This window comes from Eptatretus burgeri, chromosome 15, assembly GCF_056783735.1.
Source record: "Eptatretus burgeri isolate ZD-2024b chromosome 15, Ebu_testis_v1, whole genome shotgun sequence".
NCBI classification, from domain to species: domain Eukaryota; kingdom Metazoa; phylum Chordata; class Myxini; order Myxiniformes; family Myxinidae; genus Eptatretus; species Eptatretus burgeri.
Window position 1 is genome coordinate 70,842,312 of NC_140975.1, and position 24,320 is coordinate 70,866,631.

The 24,320-nt window shown below is 47.7% G+C and overlaps 1 protein-coding gene across 3 annotated transcripts in view; it reads left to right on the top strand.

Annotated features, from left to right (window-relative positions):
• OXA1L (OXA1L mitochondrial inner membrane insertase) overlaps window positions 1-24,320 on the top strand; it is a 71,798-nt gene that overhangs the window by 25,205 nt on the left and 22,273 nt on the right. For all 3 annotated transcript variants that reach the window (XM_085856869.1, XM_085856868.1, XM_085856870.1), the window contains exon 6: window positions 13,689-13,853. In XM_085856869.1, the coding sequence (XP_085712995.1) occupies window positions 13,689-13,853 (165 nt within the window). The remainder of the gene's footprint in view (window positions 1-13,688; window positions 13,854-24,320) is intronic.

Sequence of the window (24,320 nt, forward strand, 5' to 3'; positions counted from 1 at the left end):
GTCTCTGTCTCTGTCTCTGTCTCTGTCTCTGTCTCTGTATCTCTCTACCTCTCTCTCTACCTCCTCTCTCTCTCTCTATCTCTCTCTCTCTCTACCTCTCTCTCTCTACCTCTCTCTACCTCTCTCTCTCTACCTCTCTCTCCCTCTCTCTCTCTACCTCTCTCTCTCTCTACTTCTCTCTCTCTCTACCTCTCTCTCTCTCAACCTCTCTCTCTCTCTCAACCTCTCTCTCTCTCAACCTCTGTCTCTCTCTTTCTCTTTCTCTCTGTGTGTCTCTCTCTACCTCTCTCAACCTCTCTCTCGACCTCTTTCTCGACCTCTCTCTGTCTGTCTCTGTCTCTCTCTCTCTCTTTCTCTTTCTCTCTCTCTCTCTCTCAACCTCTCTCAACCTCTCTCAACCTCTCTCTCTCTCTCTCTCTCTCTCTCTCTCTCTCTCTCTCAACCTCTCTCTCTCTCTCTCAACCTCTCTCTCTCTCTCTCTCTCTCTCAACCTCTCTCTCAACCTCTCTCAACCTCTCTCAACCTCTCTCAACCTCTCTCAACCTCTCTCAACCTCTCTCAACCTCTCTCAACCTCTCTGTCTCTGTCTCTGTCTCTGTCTCTGTCTCTGTCTCTGTCTCTGTCTCTGTCTCTGTCTCTGTCTCTGTCTCTGTCTCTGTCTCTGTCTCTCTCTTTCTCTTTCTCTCTGTGTGTCTCTCTCAACCTCTTTCTCGACCTCTCTCTGTCTGTCTCTGTCTCTCTCTTTCTCTTTCTCTCTGTGTGTCTCTCTCTCCCTCTCCCAACCTCTCCCAACCTCTCTGTCTCTCCATGAATGTATGTATGTATGTATTCTATACATTGCCACATCTTTTAAGTGACAAACTCCAAACTTGGGGTCCAAATACAACTTTGTGTGTGGGGTGGGGGTAACATAGGCTATGTGGCTGCGGCCTCATGTGTGTATGTGGGGGAGGGGGGGGTGGAGGGCGTAAATTATTTATATAAATGTGCACCATGTAGCACGAACACGTGGTGGTGATGGCAGAGGGTATTACAATTTCTTTTTTTACCTGAGCAATGCTGAGGTTAAAGCACTCTTCACACAGGTAAATTTGCCCTCCTCCCATTCCCCCCCCCCCCCATGGCAAGCCCTCAGTCAATATTTGCTATTACTGTTCATCGGTAAAGACATTCCCACGATTTCATACCAAGACAGCATATATATGTATATATATATATATTGTTGTGGTTGAGGAAATTCGCAAACCACCATTCAGGTCCCGTAGGTGAGATATCTCTGTAAGTACATGTGTAGTTAGCCCAAACCCGTTGTTTAGAGGGAATAAATGTGATTCATTCAGGCTGCGACCCTTTAAGATAGCCGTTTTTCTGTTCTATCTTTATTTTGAACCAACCACGTCTCAACCGCCATCACACAACAACCACCAACCGCAACGCCGCTTCACAACAACAACAACGCCAACAGCCACGACCTTTACTGTCACGGCTCGCTCCCGGAAACATCGCATCACCGCCATTCCAAGCGTCGCCATGGCCATCACCTCCACAATAAACCCTCCACCTCCTTCTGCCGCCATTCCCGCGCTGCTTGTGAACGCCGAGCGTCAGGCTGTCCTGGCCTCGTGCAGGATGCGCACTGAGCCGCGGGTGCAAAAAGCGGCCTTTCCGAGGGGAAGTCGGATCAGGAATGATTCACGCCCACTTCCGATCCGTCCAATCATTAAGCGCGGGGCGATTTGGCCCCGCCTCCAGGCGCGTCGGAGTAGAATCGATATATGCAAATTCGAGGATCAGGGGAGGTTCACGCCCACTTTTCCTCCGTCCAATGGGCGAGCGTGGCTCCGCCCCCGAGTTCATCCTGATCCGGAAATTTGCATATGGTTTCTCCTGCTGCACTACAAAGCGCCGAGCGCGGGGCGAATTGAGTGAGTTTCTGTTTCGGGCTCGGGCGAGTTGGAGAGGTGTGGCGGCGGCGAAGTGTGGCAGCAGCAGTCAAGACGGGTCTGGAGGAGAGTCGGTCTGTCAGGGTTCGGAGTCTGTCGGGGAGCTGCAGAGAGGGGAAGCCGGGAACGCGGTCGAGGGCGCAGTGGAGTCGCTCGTCGCGGGACCCAAGCAAGCCAGCTATCCTCTTTCCCCAGAGCATCAACAACCCCCCCCCCCTGTGTCCCACCCCCGCGCTGAGATAGTGCGAAAAGGGGGCCCCGTTCCCACCCCATTCCAAGCAGTGCCAACGAAACCCGTGGAGGAGCGCAGAGTCGGGGCACCGCCGCCATTTTGCGGCTCATCACAAGACGGGTAGGCTCCACGCGGTCTCGGCCCCAGGCCCGTCTGCCCCCTTGTCGTAGAGGGTGGCCCCTTTTCTTTTGCTTTTGAGTATATGTGTTGTCGGCGCCATCTGTAAAGTAAAACTGTGTAAGTGTTGCCATGTGCTCGCGTAGTCGGTAGTAGATCTGCATTGTGTTTCTTTTGTTGCAATTGCTTTTGGTGCATAATTGTTGTGTTTTTTTTTACATTTGCTTTTGGTGCATAATTGTTGTAATTGTATATGTGTGCTTTCCGTTTGCCGCGGAATAAATGTGAATTATGTTGAACTGTTTTTCCCGTTTCGCTTCGTCTTTTCTTTAATTGAATCTCCATCTTACTTCATGTAAAGGGTTGGTCGTGGGCTAAATACGCCCAATAATTAATCGGAACCGTCGAGGTTGACGATAACACCGCTCGGTTATCCCGATAGTACGGAACGGGTCGCTTAAAGTGGCCCGTGTCCGAAGTCGACCTGCGGCGAGGTGCGATCGCCCGGTCTACCCTCCGTGTGGGTACTTAGGTAGGTCGAATTTAGCGAACAACCCTATCCCACGCGGGGGGCCGATTGGCACGATCATGGTGAGGCCGAAAGGCCCACCCGTGACTAGTTCCCGGCATGAGTCTGAGAGGGTCACGACGGAATTGTCCGTCCGGTGGGCGACATGCCGCGATTCGAGTTACGTGGCCGCTCGCACGCCGGCGGGCGCGAATTCGCAACACTGGTGTCAGGAGTGGAATACAAACTCATCCCCCTCCTCGCAACACTGGTGTCGGAGAGCGGGAAAACGGGCTCTCCTGTCTCCAGCTAAATTTACGGGAATCGGTCCAGGGGTGAGAGGAGCGACCCCCGATTCCCTCCAAATTACGAGCGATTCAAATTAACCCTTTACGAGAAATAAGATGGCGTCTCAAGGCGAGCGGGAGCCGGGGGTATTAGAAATGGATTTAGAATGTGTCGAATCCATGGTCCAGGATGAAAACCCCGAGCAGGAAATGTTGGTTGTACAGGACGAACTCGCCCAACTGAACCCGGGGCCCAAAATAGGTGTGGCGGCGGCCGCGGTGTATGACACCTCCCCTCCCCCTCTCCACCAAAATCCTTCCCCGATCCCTGCCGAAACGGCTCACCCAAGCGCACCAGACATGGCCCAGCTATTCGCCATGCTGGCGGCAATGAACAAGCAAATTGAAACGAATGCGCAAGGAATGAAGGAAGAAATGAAAGAACTGCGGGGTGAGATGCAGCAAATAGGCCGAAGCCTGCAGGCGGGCATGAAGGCAATGGCAGCGGAGCTCAAAATGGCGACGCCACGTGTGGGAGCGAACGAGCTGGGAGGGAGTGTAACGGCTGTCAGGCCCGCGGTGGAGTCGGATGAGGAGAAATTAATTCGGGGGACGTATTGGGCGAGAAGCATGACGGTGATCGAGAGGGAAAAACTAATTGGGGTGACGGAGACGTGCACGAGGGAGATAAGAGATGAGGTGAAAGGAATTGCGAGGGAGAGAAAAGAACAATTAAGACGGAAAGCAAGGATGAGGTACGCGGAGATCGTGAAAGAGCAAGGAGTGAAACAGAGGGAAGAACGGGAGCGACTTAAGGAGAAAGCAAGGTTGACCTACATAAAGATAAGGGAAAGACACGAGGGGACAACAGAAACTAATAAATGTACAGAGACATGGGAGATGGGAACGATAGAGGGAAGACTACACGATGAAGACGGGGTTAGTGACGCGCACACACACACGGAGGTCGTGGAGGACGATGAGGGGGAGCTCGCAGAGCGTGTCGAGACCCAGTACGAGCAGCGGGATAGCCTCCTCCAGGAACGAGGGGAGGGAGTATGCCCCCTTGAGGCGAATCACGACCAGGTGGGTTCGGTCGTGCTTTGCGAGTTCGAGGGGAGGAGTGCTGCGAACGGGTGCACGCCGAGCTTGGGGGGTATAGAGGCCCCGGAGACCCTTGTGGGGACACGAATCCCCAGTGTGGTTGTCCCGGTGTGTGTGGTGCAAGGTGTGAGTGCGTCCCCGTGTGTGGAAGCGACCCCGTGTGTGAGTGGTGTGGTGGCAAGTGTGCCGAAGGGCGTGCTCCCCAGCATGCCGTGTGTGGATGAGGCACCGCGTGTGAGTGTCGCCGTGTGTGTGAGTGAAACGGCCAGTATGAGTGAGACACCGCGGGCGAGTTCCCCCGCGTGTGTGAGTGGTATGGTTTGTGTGAGGGAAATGGCACGGGTGAGTGGACGGCCGAGTGCGGGGGAGGCCGTGTGTGTGAGAGAGCGGTATGTGAGGGAGATGTCGGTCGGCATGTGTGAACATGCAGCCGCGTCTCCCGGTGTGAGTTTAATGGTGAGGTGTGTTAGCATCGTAACACGCAGGTGTGCGTGTGTCGAATGGAGACGACGACGGCGACAGAAGGACAAAAGCCGGGTAGCGGCTGTAGCTGTTTCGGGGACCGTGCCGGGTTCACCCAGCAGCGAGCGCGAGGTCCGTGCTGTGCAACGCACGAGGCCCCCACGTGCTCGCTTGCGGGAGTGAAGTCCCGGTCCGGAAACGCACGCGGTGGATTTGCCGATCCCGCGGACGGACAAAGTTTAGGCAGGATTTCGGATTTGGACCGGACGGGTTCTCCACGCGATCGTGTGTGTTAAGCTCCAATGGGCAAAGCACATGTGTTCGCGTGGGGAACCCCTCGAGACATGGGGCTTGTTTTTTTTTACGGCGCACGGTGACGTCATGGCTGCACGTGGGGTTGGAATCCGGCAGGAGGGGTATCCCTGCCGGATGGTACCGTCCAAGGAGGGACGAGGGACACGTGCAGCTGCATGACGTCACGGGCAGGTGCAAAGTGCGCGAGCTGTGAGTTGCCGCGCTGGTGCTGCGCATGTGGGAAAAAGAAAAGCAAGCCTCACTTTCGGGTGCACAGGATTCCCGGGCAAGGGGTGGAAGACCCCCTTACCTGGGCACAGGATGACAACTAGTCAGGGGGAAAGGTTAGCTTAGTTAGACCGGCTCCATGGGGCAGGGGTAAGTCCTCATGGGGCCCGTGGAATGGATTAGTTAGAGGGATTGTAGCGAGATTTAGGTTGGGAAATTGATTAATGGGATTAATTGGAGACAGTGACAGACTGTGGATGTGTAGAAGGGACGTAGTTTAGCTACGTCGTGTTAAATGGAACGTGCTACTAGTATAAGGGACGACGTGGGAGCACGAGTTAGTTAGGGGAAGTAGATAGAAGGATGGCAGGATTCAGCGGTGTGTGTGTTGGAGTTGGTGAGTTGTGTTATGCTTGGTGAGTGAGTGAGGCCAGCGGGTCTGTGTGAGTGGAGCGAATGGGGAATGCATGGTGCGATGAGTGATTGGGGGGAGGAGTGACTCCTGCCCAAGGGGCCCCGGGGTCAGTGTCAACAAAAGCAAAAGAAAAGGCGGCGAAGTGTGGCAGCAGCAGTCAAGACGGGTCTGGAGGAGAGTCGGTCTGTCAGGGTTCGGAGTCTGTCGGGGAGCTGCAGAGAGGGGAAGCCGGGAACGCGGTCGAGGGCGCAGTGGAGTCGCTCGTCGCGGGACCCAAGCAAGCCAGCTATCCTCTTTCCCCAGAGCATCAACAACCCCCCCCCCTGTGTCCCCCCCCCCCGCGCTGAGATAGTGCGAAAAGGGGGCCCCGTTCCCACCCCATTCCAAGCAGTGCCAACGAAACCCGTGGAGGAGCGCGGAGTCGGGGCACCGCCGCCATTTTGCGGCTCATCACAAGACGGGTAGGCTCCACGCGGTCTCGGCCCCAGGCCCGTCTGCCCCCTTGTCGTAGAGGGTGGCCCCTTTTCTTTTGCTTTTGAGTATATGTGTTGTCGGCGCCATCTGTAAAGTAAAACTGTGTAAGTGTTGCCATGTGCTCGCGTAGTCGGTAGTAGATCTGCATTGTGTTTCTTTTGTGGTGAGGCCGAAAGGCCCACCCGTGACTAGTTCCCGGCGTTAGTCCGAGAGGGTCACGACGGAATTGTCCGTCCGGTGGGCGACGTGCCGCGATTCGAGTTACGTGGCCGCTCGCATGCCGGTGGGCGCGAATTCGCAACAAAAAAAAAAAAAAAAAAAAAAAATATATATATATATATATATATATATATATATATATATATATATATATATATGGGGGGGGTGGGTATGGTGAATGGTTTAAAATGGTGAGTTGAGATGCCACCGGTTTGGGTTTATATGAACCGAGAAAGTGCTCGCCCATCCCATTCCTGCAAAGTGTCCGCATCCACAAAATAAAATGAGGCGGTCTAAGGAGCGAGGAGGGGGACATTATTCGTGGGATATTCATCACAGCCTTTTTGGATGCTGAACTGAGGATGATACACAACAACACACAAAGAGGAAGATCAAAATTAAAATGTACAATGGAACATACGTCCGCATTCAAAATGCAAAGCCTTTTGTATTCAGATGTCTTTTTCAGACATATTCAGGGATGGACGTAAGCTCCAATCAGACAGTCAATTTATTAATCTTTGTGATTGGCTACAAGGTGTTAGAAATTGACGTTTTTCTTCCCATGCAACGCTGGGTAAATCTGATAATATATGTGTATATGTATACACCAAACGAACCCCTTAACTTGATGTGGCAGCTGGGCACAAATCAAGTTCCACGACAGTGCTTGCTGCACGGCCTGCCAGCAACAAGTGTCGCCTGCCGCGTGAGCACATTGTCTCTGCCCTGGTTGAACAATAGTCAGGACGTTTGCAGCCAGGAATATTAAAATCCACCAAGGAAGCACGCTGACCCCATGACACGACGCTGACATCATGTACATACAGTATATCGTGTGCCATACGTATGCCTCCTAGTTTGGAGGTGATGTGTTAGCTAATTTATGTACAGTATACGGGTCTTTGTCAGATTTGGTAACAATTGGAGGAAGCAAAAATCAAAATAGTTTTTAAAATTATTTTTATTTTCACAGGATTAATGACATGGAGTACAGAACTAACATAAACTGATAATTTGCCATCTCAGGCTTGTTTGGTTATTATTTTTAAAAAATAACAATAATAAAACATCATGGAAGTATTCCATTTTATTAATTTTGTCCATCCTGTTAGCACGTTAACTTTCTGTACAGAACTGATAAAATAAGTTATAATACTAATATTTTATATTTAATTACCTCACAGTGTAATTATATTATTGAATGTGACATTTAAACTCATCATTTATTTTTATCGGCTAAAATTCCAACAAAAGCTCTTGATAAAATGGATTTATTCAAAGTGGAAGCTTGTCAATTGCGATTAAAGACGAGTCTGGAAAATTATCATTTAAAGATGGTCATGAAGAGATCAAGACCATTGACATGAAGCAGATTAACACAACATATCAAAACTTATACCAAAATTCCATTGATGCCCATCCTTGTGCATGCACTCCACATAGAGCTCATTTTGTTCATAAACATCCAGGACAACTCCAAGATAAGCATCTTCGTCATACATTAACTAAAACACGTGTCCCTGCCAGAAAATCTGGTTCAGGGAGATCTCTCTTAGATCACATATTGTGACACCACATGAAAATTTTTGGTCAAATGTCTCAGAGTTAGACTAAGGCGATGAATTATCTCTTGACCCAGACAATTCAGAAGCTTTGAATGTCATAGGAAAGTCACTGGAGTGTGGCAATCTCAGAGGATGTTTCTGATTAATGTCATCAGACCACGACAAAATGGGACGATGTTCTCTCGGGATGTTGGTGGGCCATAGCGATCGAGGGTGATCGGATTCCACAGGGATGTCACTGGAACGTGATAGCACAGGAGGTTCAGGTTCCACTGGGATGCTACTAAACCTTGGCGGTACTGATGCATGTGGTGAGTCTTTCATATTGTCTTCCTTGTACGTTGTAGGGTCTGATGGGCATTTGAGTGGAGACTGTTTCCATTCAGAAGAGTCAACTTTCAAAACTGGTACAAAATTATTTGGTACCCAATTTGGTCTCTGTAGGTAGGTTACGGTGGTCTGTCCTTACTCGGATGTGTCCTTACTGTTAGTTTAATCAGTTACAGTAACAGTTGGGACAGACTTTTAGTTTCATTGCAGTTCTGTACCCAAGCACGGGGTCAAAATCATGCATGTCCTCCCTGCACATGGTGTGTTTCATTTATACAATAATTCCCTTATTTTCAAGAAAAATTTTTGGTTTGTTTTTGGTATGAAATAATCAGCAACAGTTGGAACGACACCAAATATGTATAGATGATGAAATCAACTCTCCTGTTTCAAGATTTCAGACTTTTGGTTCAGTGGCATGTTCATTCCGGCACTATCATGTGGAGACAAGAAGTGAAGGCCCCTTGGAGGAAGTACATCAACATCATGTGCAGGAAGCATTAATTATTCATACTTTTAGGTGCAGGTAACGGCAAGGACACGAACTCGTGGGACAGATATATTTAGGTGAGTAAATCTAAAATAAGAATCTTAAAAATTTTTTTTTTTTTAAGTACAGGAACTTGATACATGTCTTATTGAAATATTAAAACATCAAAAGTCTCTAAAAAAGTTTGTTTTAAACCAAAGTTCTGATACCATTTCTAACACGACTTTTAGACCATTTTTTTAATGATAAATAGTTAAAAACCAATACATGACTGTTTCACAATAAGCAAAAAGTTAGTGGGTTACAGATTTTATGCTACACTTTTTTCATTTCATGAAACATTTTTGCTGAAAAAAGATAAATTTGATCGGAATTAATGCCTGGACAGAGAATGTGACCAAGTTTGATAATCTGCCACATGTGCTTTCGTCTATTTTTTTTAATGCTTCCACTGACAAAGTCGCCAGTGGCATCTAGGGAGGTGCAAAACACCCCCTCCCTTGATGTGGGACGGTTTCTCTGTATGCAACTTTAACACAGGGACTGAAAGTTCATTTTCCAGCTTCTGCTGGATGTAATTGGCTGCAAGTTTCAGAAGTAAATCCTTTGTACGTCAAGGTGATATGTTCCAAATTTCAGCAACGTCCGTTTCCGCATGCTTGAGTTTTTAACGAAAACCCTCGAAATTCACGTTGGTGTCTGTCAGTCCATCAGTCAGTACAAGTATGCAACGGCAATGTTGTTGGAAGCAGAGACTCCTGCAGCAATCTTGAGAAGCGCGAAGCATCCCTCCCTTTATATGGAATGGTTTCTTTGAACGCAACTTCAGCACAGGACTGAAAATTCCGATGGGGAGGTTGCCCTCCAACCAAAATAGGTACTGTATTTGATTTCTGCTCTGAAATCAAACGCGCACAATTTTGATGAAACTTGACCGCAAGTTAAAATCGATGAAATTTATGAAACTTATTCTTTTTTGATGAAACTTGGTTAAAATCGCTAATTTGTTAAAATTTCCAGATTTCATTCCAGATTTCGACATTTATTTCATCCATCAAATCCGATTCTCAAATCGGATGGAATATTTTGATTACGGTATATACTTTAATTCATCCATGAGAGTAGATCGTGTTTCCAAGGCAGGGCATGTTTGAATTGGCCGAATTAAGACCCCTGCGAGGTGAATTAGGGCTGACCAAGGATAAGCCTTTCATGGAGGTAAGCTATCAATTACCTTCAAAAGAGGTGATTTAATTTACCCAAACACCCAATTTTCATTCATGCCCTTCTTTGGAGTTCCCTTTGGATGCATGCAAAGTTCGGACCCCCTAGGTTTCATGATTTTAGAGTTATGGACACACACACACACACACACACACACACACACACACACACACACACACACACACACACACACACACACACACACACACACACACACACACACACACACACACACACACACACACACACACTCACTTATTAGTATAGATGAAATGGCCCGGGAGAAGGATTATATGAAGCGCTAACCAGAATACAATAAACAAATACAAATTAATCAGTAAATAAACCCAGTTACCACCCCCGTACAACACAAATCTCACAGATTTCTTCATGGTTCTTATATTGGGGCCCGTTCACTCACTCGACAATAACAGGGTGCAGGGAATACAAGTAACAAGGCCAAGAGGTCGATTGCAAACCTGGAGGCAAGCTGTGCAGGAGTCTGGAAGCAGAGTTATCGAGAGCGCTCTTGTGCAACCCGCCATAAAAAACTCGACCTCTGTTACTGTCGCTCCCTTAAAGGCCTCTTTGTCTGGGGATTTAATGTTCACAGCTCCGGCACACTCAGCTCCGTACATTCAGAGACTCGGGCGTTCTCCTTCCTCCTGCTGTTCTTTCAAACGGCTGCCTTTCCTCTTGGGGTAATTCTTGCTCTCTTGGCTTCCATGTCTTTCTCAGAGCAGCTGTAACGGTCAATCGTGTCTGTCGGCTGCATCGCCAACTGACCTCAAAATCTATCTCTCTCTCTCTCTCTCTCTCTCTCTCTCTCTCTCTCTCTCTCTCTCTCTCTCTCTCTCTCTCTCTCTCTCTCTCTCTCTCTCTCTCTCTCTGTCTCTCTCTCTCTCTCACTCTCTCTCTCTCTCTCTCTCTCTCTCTCTCTCTCTCTCTCTCTCTCTCTCTCTCTCTCTCTCTCTCTCTCTCTCTCTCTCCGGCTGTTAATGGTCAACCGCACACAAGATCAACTGCCGATCTGGCCTCGTGCTGGGCTGTGTGAGCGAGCTCCCTTGGTGAGGCTATTGTCGACTTCCTCAATGGTCAATGCAGATTCGCTACACCTGCTCATTCTCGTGGCTTGAGCTGCGAAGCTGTCGTGTGTGCTTGGTAAAGACATGCAAACAGAGGATAAAAACATTAAAAATGAACAGCCAGAGGTTTGAGTAGGGGAGGACCAAACAGTTGGGTGGAGAAAACAAACATCTCACATCTCACTGAACACTATACACATGCATATCTATTGCACAAATAGTACATCTAAACAAATGCTAAGAAATAGCTATTGTTTTACTAAACAGTTTTATTAACCCTTAAAGATCATTCCCGCAACAATATGTTGCAATTGTAAGTGTTGGAGCTCAAAAGCCTGCTCATTCTATGTTCATGTCAGATTTAAACAAAAGATTGTTTTTTGAATACCGGATATTATTTGCCTCATAATGAGTCTTATTTCTCGGATTACCACAAGAATATAATTAATTTCCGCTCTAAAGTGGGTTTACCAGTTAATACGACGAATTTCAGAATATGCTAATGAGATTATTTCTGGTGCTGGCTTAATGGTTAAGGTGGTGGGCTTTGGATCCCGCTCAGCTGTTGAATTAATACCAGGTGGGATTAACTCGGCCTGTTATCCTTCCAAGGTTGGCAAAAATGAGTGCCAGCATGCTGGTATACTATGTCGGAGTGGCGATCCGTCCGGGTTTGTGCCCAATAGCCAAGGAGACTGCTTAGGCAGCACCAACGCTCTCTACAGAGTATGGTCCCAATCTCTTCTCCTAATGAGATTACCAAATTAGCGCAAGACTTGAACTCGTCATGTTGATCAAACGTGTAATTATTAAGCTTGAAACGATAGTCACATGCCAAATTTTGTTTCATTTGAGCAAGTTATTATTGAGATATCGCAACATCGATGCGTCAGCAACAGTTGAATTGTTGAAAAACGGACGGTTTGACATGGGTCCCAATAAGGTGTTAAAATACAAAAAGCAAAGTATTTTTTTCAGTGTTAACATCTCTTGTTTTTTTGTTTTTTTTTCTATCAAAGGAGACACAAATGAACGTAATTATGCACATTCGGTTTGATCATCAGGTGGGTGCACGGTCGGCCTCTCGAGCCCACGGACTATTTGTGAAGTTACTTTTTCAACCAATTGTTCTGAATAAAAGAACATTTTCCAACCCATTGTTTAATACTTTAATTCCTGAAATTGTTCCCGTCAGTGTGAAACTGTATAAGCCTGTTGTTGGCTTAGTGGTTAGGGTGGCAGCTTGGGATCCCAGGATCCTGAGTTCAAGCCCCGCTGGCTGCTGAATTAACACCAGGGGGTTGACTCAGCCTGTCATCCATCTGAGGTCGGCGAAATGAGTACCAGTGTACTGGTCCCGGTGTATGCCCCAGTTAGAATAGGTATACCATATCCCTGTGTGTCATAAGAGGCGACCAGGGTTGGCGTCAGGAAGGGCATCCAGCCATTAAAAAAATTGCCTCAAGAAAAAGCCTAACCCCTGCACAGCAGGGAAAAATGGCTGTAAAAACGGTCATTTTATTTTTATAGTGTGAAACTGTATAACTTGCTATCACAAATTAGGGTGGTGGGCATTCATTGTATAATTTGCTTTTTGATTTCATGATAACGAGAGTTGTTAACTGCTTCTCATCCATTCGATCATAAAATAAATAAACGGAAGAATACGATGAAAATAAAAAAATATATATAAAAAACTGATCTTGTGAGAATCCAAAACCCATTTTGCAGCATCAGCACGGGGCACCTCACGCTCGGTGTTCCGGGCACGATCCAGCTGTGTGTGTGAAATGTGGAACAGATTTGAATTCCTGAAAGTAAAAAATGAAAACCCAGTCTACAGACAGCGTCAATATTTGGATTTTCAATGTCAAGCCTTCAGCTGAATGGAAGACACGATGAATTTTACAAAGTTTGATGGGCCAGCGATGATTTTCCTCTCGCACGTTTCCGTGCCGTGCAATGCCGAATTCACTTGAACTGAGTGTGAAGTTTCCCTCTTGGGAGCGTGTTGGTGTTTCGTGATCTTCCGCTCACTCTCACCCTCCCCCTGCCTTAACAATGATGTTTGCTTCAATCTGTGATCATGACTTCACCTCTTAGTTTCTTTAGATTTTATCACAATTTTGTGAAGTTTTAATTTGATTTTGCACAAACAAAAACTTATCTTTCAAAAACAAACATGCCACTTCATACTTCCTTATCCTTGGTTTATTGTCGGTATGTATTGAATAACCACCTGCTCGGCGATTGGAACCCCGGTTCCTTATCAGATGTTCAGGTTAATTTAAACCCACTGTTCTGTTGAAATCGATGGGTTCCTCTGAGTGCAATGTAAACAATACGTGAAGGGTATCTGTCGAATGTGTGCATACCACCGCTGTACTCCTAACCAGACACTCACCGATGTTTACATTCTTGACTGCTTTTCTTCTACTTTCCTCTGTCAAAGCCTGCCTGAGCCCAACCTCCCTGAATTGTCCACATTGACATAATTTGAAAGCATGAACCTTTAAACCTACCAATCACGCTCATCACCTCCATTTCCTCCTTTCCCATGCTTTGTGATAATCCAGTAAACTTTGTGATAGCTTGTCCTGTAACCCAGTAAACTTTGTGGGAGCCTGGCCAGTAAACCAGTTAGTATAATAGGAGACTCGCTGGTAATGGCCACAAGTCTTCCACCCGTCCTTTTTCTGCACACACAGGTCCCCGTATTTCTCTCTACGTTCATAGCTCTGCGCAGAATGGCAGAACTTCCAGTTCCTTCACTGTCCACTGGTGGCTGTTGGTGGTTTCAGAACTTGGCTGCGACAGACCCATACTATATTCTTCCTGTTGTCACTGCAGTGTCGATGATGGCTGTACTGGAGGTAAGACTGGACATTTTCCTTTTTCCCCATCACACAAACTTCTGTTTAACTTTGTCACGTCTCTACGTATCGTATGTTGTTGTTGATTTTGACATATCGTGTTTCTTTTCATACATATTGGTCCTTGCTTGCTGAATAATAGCTCAGGTTTGTCATGGGGTCATTTAATTACCGGTTTGAATCGTGGTTAATGTTACAGATTATGGAAATGCCATTGCTGCATAACCTGCTAACTCGTACATCATAGTGCTTCTGGAAGTGTTGGTCTCTAACCCAGTGATCTTTGTGATAGATCAACTGTCGGTGTTATTGGTTTTGCTGAAAGAAATTTGAACATTGATTTTAAAATGACTTGATTGTGGAACTTTGGACGATTTTTTTTTTTAACACGAGTACACCCACTCCCCAACGGGAGCAACACGAAGGGTCATGTTATGCATCATCTGTTGTATATAGATTACAGTACATCTCGGCTCAGTTCCGTAAGTCTTTGGTGGACGCGATGAGCCGAGAATGCCTCGAGGATGTTGGGATTACTCCAAGCTTGTTTCAGTTTCGTATTAAACAGCAGTGGTGACTGTTTAAAAAGGTAAATCATTTGTGATTGTGGTTTATAACTTCTTCTTTTTTTTTTAAATTCTCGTTGGCTTGCCCCACGAAGAGCTATTTAAACACGTCAACATGGCATTTGTCCAAAAAGGAAAAACCCCATGGGGAGGGGGCATATTATTACTATTAATATGGTTAGGTTAGTTCTCCAAAATAAGCTCAGAGCAGTTTCCCGTTGTCCGTACGTACATACGTCTGTTAAAACATCGACTCCTCACAAACTACCCGACCGATTATGGACCATATTTGTTCTGGTGCATCAGGCCAGCAAGGTCTCATGGCATTGTGCTCCCCATCCGGATGCACCCCATGAAGGGGATAGAAGGGAGGTTTTGCCACAAATATTGGTCTTTTATTTTAAAATCTTCTTATAAACCTCCACACAGATCCAGACCAAACTCGCCACGAGGCATCGAGACCATGCCCTGACTTTAAGTTGTGCTCCTCATGGCCGTAACCCCCCCCACCCAGAAAGGGGGCCACAGGCCCCCTCCCTGAACTCATTTTTCACTAAAACATCTTCTCCACAAATACCTGGGTGATACGGACCAAATTTGGTACAATGTATCAGGACAGTAAGGTCTCATGGGGTTGTGCTCCCCATCCGGATCCGCCCATTTAGAGGGCGTGAAAGGGGGGTTTTGCCCTAAATATTGGTATTTCATTAAAAAAAATATCCCCGTGGGGGATTGACGGTTATTTCCCCAACAGGCAGGGTGAGAATTATGGGGAAGGGACCATGCCCCCCCCCCCCTTCCTGAAGTGGTCCGGTTAAATTAGCAGCATGGTTTTTATGTTTCAGGAAGAGTTTGCTCTGCATCTGGCCTTTGGTTTCTGAGAAGATTTTAAAATAAATTACCGGATTTGAGGTGAAACCCCCCATTTTCATTCCCTTATCAGGGGTGGATCAGGATGGGGATCACAACCTCGTGAGAGCTTCCTGTTCTGATGGATCGTACCAAATTATGTCCATTTTGGTCATGCAGTTTGTGAGGAAAATATGTTTCAGTGAATATGAGGAATTGGGAGAGGGAGGCCGTGGCCTCATTTCCAGGAGACATACGGCCATGGGGAGCACAACTCGAGGTGGTCAGGGCATGGTCACGATGCTGCATGGCCAGTTTGGTCTGAATCCGGTTGTTGGTTTCTGAGAAGAAGATTTTAATGTTATTTCTCCAAAATAAGCTCGTCGAGTGGGTCCTGGTGTTTGGGTTAGTCCGTCCATACGTGCGTTAACATTGGCCTAAAACGTCTCGCACACCACCCAACCGGTGTGGACCAAATTTGGTATGATGCACCAGGATAGTAAGGTTTCATAGCATTGTGCTCCCCATCCGAATCCACCCATTTAAAGGAGGAAAAGGGTGTTTTACGGCAAATATTGGTATTTCATGAAAAAAAAAATCTCCTTCTGAACTTTGCTTCTGGTTACGGTGAATGGATCGGGGGATTTGAGTGTGTTACGGTGAATGGATCGGGGGATTTGAGTGTGTTACGGTGAATGCATCGGGGGATTTGAGTGTGTTACGGTGAATGCATCGGGGGATTTGAGTGTGTTACGGTGAATGGATCGGGGGATTTGAGTGTGTTACGGTGAATGCATCGGGGGATTTGAGTGTGTTACGGTGAATGGATTGGGGGATTTGAGTGTGTTACGGTGAATGCATCGGGGGATTTGAGTGTGTTACGGTGAATGGATCGGGGGATTTGAGTGTGTTACGGTGAATGCATCGGGGGATTTGAGTTTGTTACGGTGAATGGATCGGGGGATTTGAGTGTGTTACGGTGAATGGATCGGGGGATTTGAGTGTGTTACGGTGAATGGATCGGGGGATTTGAGTGTGTTACGGTGAATGGATCGGGGGATTTGAGTGTGTTACGGTGAATGGATCGGGGGATTTGAGTGTGTTACGGTGAATGGATCGGGGGATTTGAGTGTGTTATGGTGAATAGATTGGGGGATTTGAGTTTGTTACGGTGAATGGATCGGGGGATTTGAGTGCGTTACGGTGAATGGATCGGGGGATTTGAGTGCGTTACGGTGAATGGATCGGGGGATTTGAGTGCGTTACGGTGAATGGATCGGGGGATTTGAGTGTGTTACGGTGAATGCATCGGGGGATTTGAGTGTTACGGTGAATGGATCGGGGGATTTGAGTGTTACGGTGAATGGATCGGGGGATTTGAGTGTGTTACGGTGAATGCATCGGGGGATTTGAGTTTGTTACGGTGAATGGATCGGGGGATTTGAGTGTGTTACGGTGAATGGATCGGGGGATTTGAGTGTGTTACGGTGAATGGATCGGGGGATTTGAGTGTGTTACGGTGAATGGATCGGGGGATTTGAGTGTGTTACGGTGAATGGATCGGGGGATTTGAGTGTGTTACGGTGAATGGATCGGGGGATTTGAGTGTGTTACGGTGAATGGATCGGGGGATTTGAATGTGTTACGGTGAATGGATCGGGGGATTTGAGTGTGTTACGGTGAATGGATCGGGGGATTTGAGTGTGTTATGGTGAATAGATTGGGGGATTTAGGTGTGTTCGAGAGTGGTTTCAGGGTCTTAAAAAGTCAAAAAGGGGTCTATAGTGTTTTGAGGGTCATAAAGGGGTCTCAAGTTTTTAATTGGTGTAAATGTCGAAAGGGGTCTCAGGGTGAAAGAGCAAAAGTGGTCTGAAGTGTCGAAATTGTCCAAAACGTCTTAAAAGAAAGATCTTTTGGTCTGAAAAGTGTCAAAAGGGTTGAAGGTCTTGCACGTCTCAAAAGGGTCAAATTGGGGGGGGGGGAAGGGTTGAATGGGATCTTCAGGCCGAACAGAGTGTAAAGGAGCGAAGCTGTAGTACATCAATTAACTGTGGAGTGCAACATGGTAATCGATCTCACAAGATTAGATAGATTAGATATTGTTCAGCCACATCACAAGATTAGATATTGTTCAGCCAGAGCTGAACACACTTCTCGGCATCTTCATTGTTGGCAGCAAGATCAGCAGCTGATCATTGGTTTTCCAGTTTAAGGCATTTCAGCAGGTGTTCCATTGTTTGTAGTTCAGTACAACATTCGCAGGTGACGTTGTTGGAGTTATATCCCCACTTATTTAGAGACAACTTGGCTTTACCAACACCAGTTCTCAATCTATTTGAGGCATTTCCATCCGGCCCGACTTGCATCTGCACCAGGAGGGAGATACTCACTTGCCGTTAGTCCCATGGTAGTTGAGGGAGGTAGAGTGGATATTCTATCGCGCCTTATGGAGACTCGTGCTTCGCTTGTTGTAATGCCCGCCTCAAGAGGAGTCACACAGTTGAGAAACCTTTTCCTCGACTTGAGGCGGCTCTGAGATGGTGTCTGGCCAATCATTGGATGTCGTTCATCTGTTATCTGCGACTGGTGCTTCTTCATGCTGGCTCCTGCTCTTCTGATGTCTGGCGGGACTATGCCTGCCAGGAAGTAGAGGCTGTGTCAGTATTTGTTGGCTTGAGACAACCTGTGTTAAGTTTGCAGGAAGCATTGAGGGCAGAGTCCAGCTTCTTGGCATGGGTGGATCGTTCCCATACTGGGCATGCATACTCAACAGTTGAATAGCCTGGGGCTAAGGCAGTGGAACGTAGGGTCTGTGGGCAAGCACCCCATCTTGTGTTGGTGAGCTTACTCACAACATTGTTCTGTGCGCTCACTTTCGCCTTTGTCTTCTCAATATGGGTCTTGAAGGTAAGACATCGGTCAAGGGTTACACCAAGGTAAACCGGATGCTCACAGTGCTCCAATGTTGTTCCAGACCAGTTCACCTGAAGTTGTCTCCTGGCTTCTCGGTTTCTCAAGTGGAAGGTACACACCTGTGTCTTCAATAGATTTGTACAGAGGTGGTTCTCATAATATGGTGTTGGTTGATTGAGAGCATCGGTCAGCCTTTCCTCAACTACTGAAAAATCAGTATCTTTGGCGGCAACACCCAGGTCATCAGCATATGCAAGGTGCCGAGTTCCATGACTTCTTGGTTGGTCATTAGTGTTGATGTTCAATAGTAATGGAGCAACCATGCTCCCTTGAGGGAGACAATTCTTCAGCCTATGCCATCTGCTTCGTTTTCCACCCAACTCCACGAAGAACATCCTGTTCTCCTGCACACTTTCAATCAGCTCTGTTAGGCAAATGTCCTTCGTCAGATCCAAGATCTTGCTCAGCAAACATCTGTGGTTGACTGTGTCATATGCTGCAGATAGGTCAACAAAGACTACGCCTGTCACCATCCCTTTCTCAAATCCATCTTTGATGTGTTGTGTGAGGTTGAGAACTTGGCTTGTTGTTGACTTTCCAGGGTGGAATCCTGCTTGCTCAGGGATGAGGCAGGCGTTCATCTATTGTTGGAGCTGTTCTGTTTAGGATCAGGCGTTCAAACAGCTTATAAGTGTGACAAAGAAGTGAGATCGACCCGGAGCTCTTTGGGATTGATGGAGCTTTTCCTGGTTTTAACAGTTCCTGGTTAATCACTGTTCTTTTTTTTTTAATTGTTCTTGCCATTAATTGTTCTTTTCTCACATTTCATACCATATTTGATGATCGGAGTTCACCCCTCACCAATTATATAGGTATCCGTGTTGAAATCCGAAGAAAATTGGGCTTTTTATGAAGCATTGAAAAAATGGATCTACCTTCGCGTAGATGGCAACAGGTGGGAGGCAGCTCGTGTGTTTATAAAGTATGAACTGTGAGAAAATGACTTAAAAAAACCCCCAAATTTCGGTGCATCGTGGTGGTAAAAAAAAAAAAAAAAGTAATCCGATAAAGTTTGGTGGTGATTAACCTTGGGAGCTCAGAGGAGAAGGGTCACAAACAAACAAACAAACGAGTTGTTGTACATAGCATGATACTTGCCAAATCCATAAAACAAATTTAAACTTAAAAATTAATTGGTGGTTGTATTTAGTGACCAGATATGCAAATCCTCCTCAAATTTCTCGTCAATCAGATGAAAATTGAGGATTTTAGAAATTCGACAGTTGTTGACCTTTGACCTATTTTGACCTTTTGACCTCAACAATAGGCTTCATGCTTATGACGAACTCTACCATGTGGTGAAGTTTCGTGAAGATTGTTTTTGTCATTCGCCCTCAGGTCAATTTAAAAAGACAGACAGACATAATAAAACAAGATCAACTGATATACTTTAAAAATCTTCAATTTTTCACAAGTAACAAACATTTCGTGTGTGTGTGTGTGTTCGTGTGTGTGTGTGTGTGTGTGTGTGTGTGTGTGTGTGTGTGTGTGTGTGTGTGTGTGTGTGTGTGTGTGTGTGTGTGTGTGTGTGTGTGTGTGTGTGTGTGTGTGTGTGTGTGTGTGTGTGTGTGTGTGTGTGTGTGTGTGTGTGTGTGTGTATATATATATATTGTGACGGATCTGGAAACCATTTGCATTCAACATACAGATGTCCCAAAAGTCAGTTATGTCATCAAGTGTGTGTGTCGTCAGATCGCCTTCCTTTTGTCTAGTGGGAGAATCAAAGGCGTGTGTTGCGATTTCTTTTAGTTAGGTTATTACATCTAATAAACCATCTGAGAACCATCCCATCCCATAACAAGCCATCTAACAACCGAGTATAGATGGTTGGGATGAGATCCACAGTCTGCAAAATCATAGTTTGCAGCTAGTTACTGGGGCAACTGCCCCCATCATAGGACGTGGTTTCGTGACCCTTAAATTGGGCTCGGCTAAAACAAGGATAGAGGTTTGGGTGGCAGAGGTGTGTGATTCATGTTTAATCGGGTTGGATGTGCTGACTGCCGGTGGTTGCAAAATCGACTTGGGCCGGGGGGTCATGCAGATGGGTGGTGACGAATTGCCACTGGGGGGTATCAGCACAGATGAGAAGGTAGAGCTGGAGGCTCCTAACTCCGTGATCATCCCCCTGGGTGCCGAGGCAATAATTCCAGGCTCACCCAACCTGACAGGACTCCTGTGGCCTGGCCGAACTACTGGCGGGGCAATCGACCCCAGGCTTAGTCGTGAGCTGCACCCTAGTAAACACCGACGGGCCGGTCATGCCCGTTAGGGTAATTAATGTCAGCACAGAATCATGCACTATTGGACGGGGCATGAAGGTGGAAGATTGCACCCCAGTGGTACAAGTCGCGGAGCTGAGGGACAATAAACATCGGGTTGGACCGGCCCTAGAGGGGGTCTTCAGAGTCTGGTAGGAATTGGCCCGATCCCATTTGCGAGATGGTAAATCTGAATAGCGTAGATTTAGAGGACACCCAGTGGGAGACCTTACACAAACTGGTCAACCGACATATAGAAATCTTCTCCTTGTCACCCGAGGATATTGAACGGACGGGCCTGGTGAGACATCAGATCCACACCGATGGGGCCCGGCCTGTCCGTCAGCCTGCTCGACGGCTCCCTTGGAGCAAGAGAGAGGAGGCTGATGAACAGGAAGAAAAGATGCTCAATGCAGGTGTCATTGAACCCTCGGGGAGTCCTTGGATGTCACCGGTTGTGTTGGTCAAAAAGAAAGATGGGACCATGCATTTCTGCGTGGACTATCGCCAGCTTAGGGGGCTGTCACACCTTGACGTTTTAGCCAGTGTATGGCAAGGTATCAAAATGTATGTAAAACGCTGGCGTACGCTGAACTATTGATGTTTTTTTTTAAGTTTTGGGCGTATAATAACGTGTTGGATGTATGCATAACGTATTAGTAACTTACACAGAACGTTTCAATCACATATAGATAACTTATACCAACGAATGCTGAGCATGTTGTCGGCATTCACAACCTTTGCCCAACGATAGCCTAACTTATGCATAGCGTGGCAGCGTATCGCAGGCTATTAATAGGCTGCGGCTCGACGATTCAAATCATAACCGCACTAGGCATCGAAGTGTGAAGCCACTGTCACACCTTGACGTTTTAGCCAGCGTATGCCGACGTATGAAAAATTTGCCGAACCAAGCTGGCACACGTCGAATACGTTATGGGTAAGTTTTGTATACGGTAAGAGCACGCTGCCATACGTCGTAGTACGCTGGCGTACGTCATCATACGTCGAGAAATTTTCAGCATGTTGAAAATTTCTCGGCGTATGACACACATTCCGCATACGCTGGCATAAGTTGTAGGCACGTTACGCGATCGTTGACACACGTCGACACACGTTACTTGTACGTTACTCATAAGTTGAAAGACGTCAAGGTAATGGTTAGTGTCAGTGTTCCAGACTCCCTGTTTTTTTTTTTGGTATGACTGTGATGTTGACACTTCCATTTCTAGTGCGGTTATGATTGAAATCGTTGAACGGCAGCCTATTAATTATATTGTTGTGGTTGACCAAATTCGCAAACCACCATTCAGGTCCCTTAGGTGAGGTATCTCGGTAAGTATATGTGTAGTTAGGCCCAAACCCGTTGTCTAGAGGGAATAAATGTCATTCATGCGTGCTGCGACTCTTCAGGATAGCCGTTTTTCTTTTACTATCTTTATTTTGGACCAACCGCCATTATTACCACCACCAACCACGTCTCAACAGTCATCACAACATCAACCACCCACCACAACGCCGCTTCACCACAACAGCCACGACCTTTACCGTCACACCTCGCAACCGTCGCATCGCCACCGTTCTTGCGCCGCTTGTGGGTACCGGTATTGGACTCGTGCAGGGCGCGCACCGAACAGCGTGTACAAAACATCACGGACTTTCCGCAGAAAAACGGATCAAAAACGACTCACGCCCACTTTTGTTCCGTCCAATCGGTGAGCGAGGGGCAATTTGGCCCCGCCTCCAGGGCGTTGGAGGGCGGTCGCTATATGCAAATTCATGGATCAAAAAGCATTCACGCCCACTTTTTCTCGGGCCAATGGGGAGCGAGGTGAAAGGTCGAAGGCAGGGGGTCAAAGGCGAAGCCACGGGGCTTATATAAGCGGCTGCGTTCGTCAGAAAAGTGTCAGGGTGTGCGTTGGAAAGAGTGAGTTCGGAGTTCAAGAGAGTCGTCGGTGGAGCTGGAAGGAAGTTGCGCGTTGGAACGAGCTGTGCGTTGGAACGAGTTGTCGGCGGAGCTGTGGAGAGGTGGCGGCGGCGAAGACGGACGAGGGGGTGCTCGCGTCGGTGCCGGGAGCTGAAGGCGGGAGGCCGACGGCGCGACCTGGTCGAGGTGGAGACGCTCGGCGCGGGACCCGAGACAGAATAAAAATCCTCCTTCCCCCGAGCATCAGCAACCCCCTCCTGTTTCCCCCCGCGCTGAGATAGTGCGACAAAGGGGGCCCCTTTCCCACCCCCTACCAGACACTGTCCGCGAGGCCGCGGAGTTGGGGCACCATCGCCACTTCGCGCCTCATCATCAGACGGGTAGGCCCGACCCGGTCTCGGCCCCAGGCCCGCCTCATCCTTGAGGGTGTTCTTTTCCTTGGTTTTGGGTATGTGTTGTCGGCGCCGTCTGTGAAGTAGAATTGTATAAGTGTTGCCGTGTGCTCGGTAGTCGGATAGCTCTGCATTGTGTCTTCGCCTTTACATTTGCTTTTTGTGTAAAATTGCATTGTGTTTCTTTTCCTTTTACATGTGCTTTTGGTGGAATTGTATATGTGTGCTTTCCGTTCATCGCGAATAAATGTGCTTTATGTTGAACTGTTTTCCCGCTTCGCTTCGTCATTTCTTTCATTGAATCCCCATCTTGCTTCACGTAAAGGGTTGGTCCTGGGCTAAGACGCCCGATAATTAATCGAACCGTCGAGGCCGACGAATAACACCGCTCGGTTATCCCGATAGTACGGAACGGGTCGCTTAAGTGGCCCGTGTCCGAAGTCGACCTGCGGCGAGGTGCGATCGCCCGGACTACCCTCCGTGTGGGTACTTAGGTAGGTCGAATCTGGCGAGCAACCCTATCCCACGCGGGGGCCGATTGGCTCGATCGCGGTGAGACCGAAAGGTCCACCCGTGACTGGTTCCCGGCGTTAGTCCGAGAGGGTCACGACTGGATTGTCCGTCCGGTGGGCGACGTGCCGCGATTCGAGTTACGTGGCCGTCAGCACGCCGGCGGGCGCGAATCCGCGACACTGGTGTCAGGAGTGGGATACAAACTCATCGCCCTCCTCGCAGCACTGGTAACGGAGAACGGGAAAACGGACTGTCCTGTCTCCAATTAAATTCATGGGAATCGGTCCAGGGGTGAGAGAAGCGACCCCCGATTCCCTCCAAATTACGAGCGATTCAAATTAACCCTTTAAGAGAAGCAAGATGGCGTCTCAAGGCGAGCGGGAGCCGGGGGTATTAGAAATGGATGTAGAATGTGTAGAATCCATGGCTCAGGATGAAATCCCCGTGCAGGAAATGTTGGTTGTACAGGAAAACGAACTCGCCCAACTGAACCCAGAGCCCGAAATGGGTGCGGCAGCGGCCGCGGTGTATGACACCTCCCCTCCCCCTCTCCACCAAAACCCTTCCCCAACCCCTGCCGAAACGGCTCACCCAAGCGCACCCGACATGGCCCAGCTATGCGCCATGCTGGCGGCAATGACAAACGAAATAAAAGGAATGAACGAAAGGATGGATACAAATACAAATGAAATGAAAAACGAAATGAACAAGCAAATAAACGGAATGGAAGCAAACATGAAGGAGGAAATGAAAGAGCTACGGGGTGAGACGCAGAACATGGGCCGATGCCTGCAGGCGGGCATGAAGGCCGTGACCAGGGAGCTGGGAATGGCGACTCCACGCGTGGGAGCAAATGAGCTGGAAGGGGGTGCAACGGCTGACAGGCCCGCGGTGGAGGCGGGTAAAAAAAATAATTCGGGGGACGTGTTGGGCGAGGGTCGTGCCGATGACCGAAAGGAAAAAATTAAATGGGGAGACCAAAACGT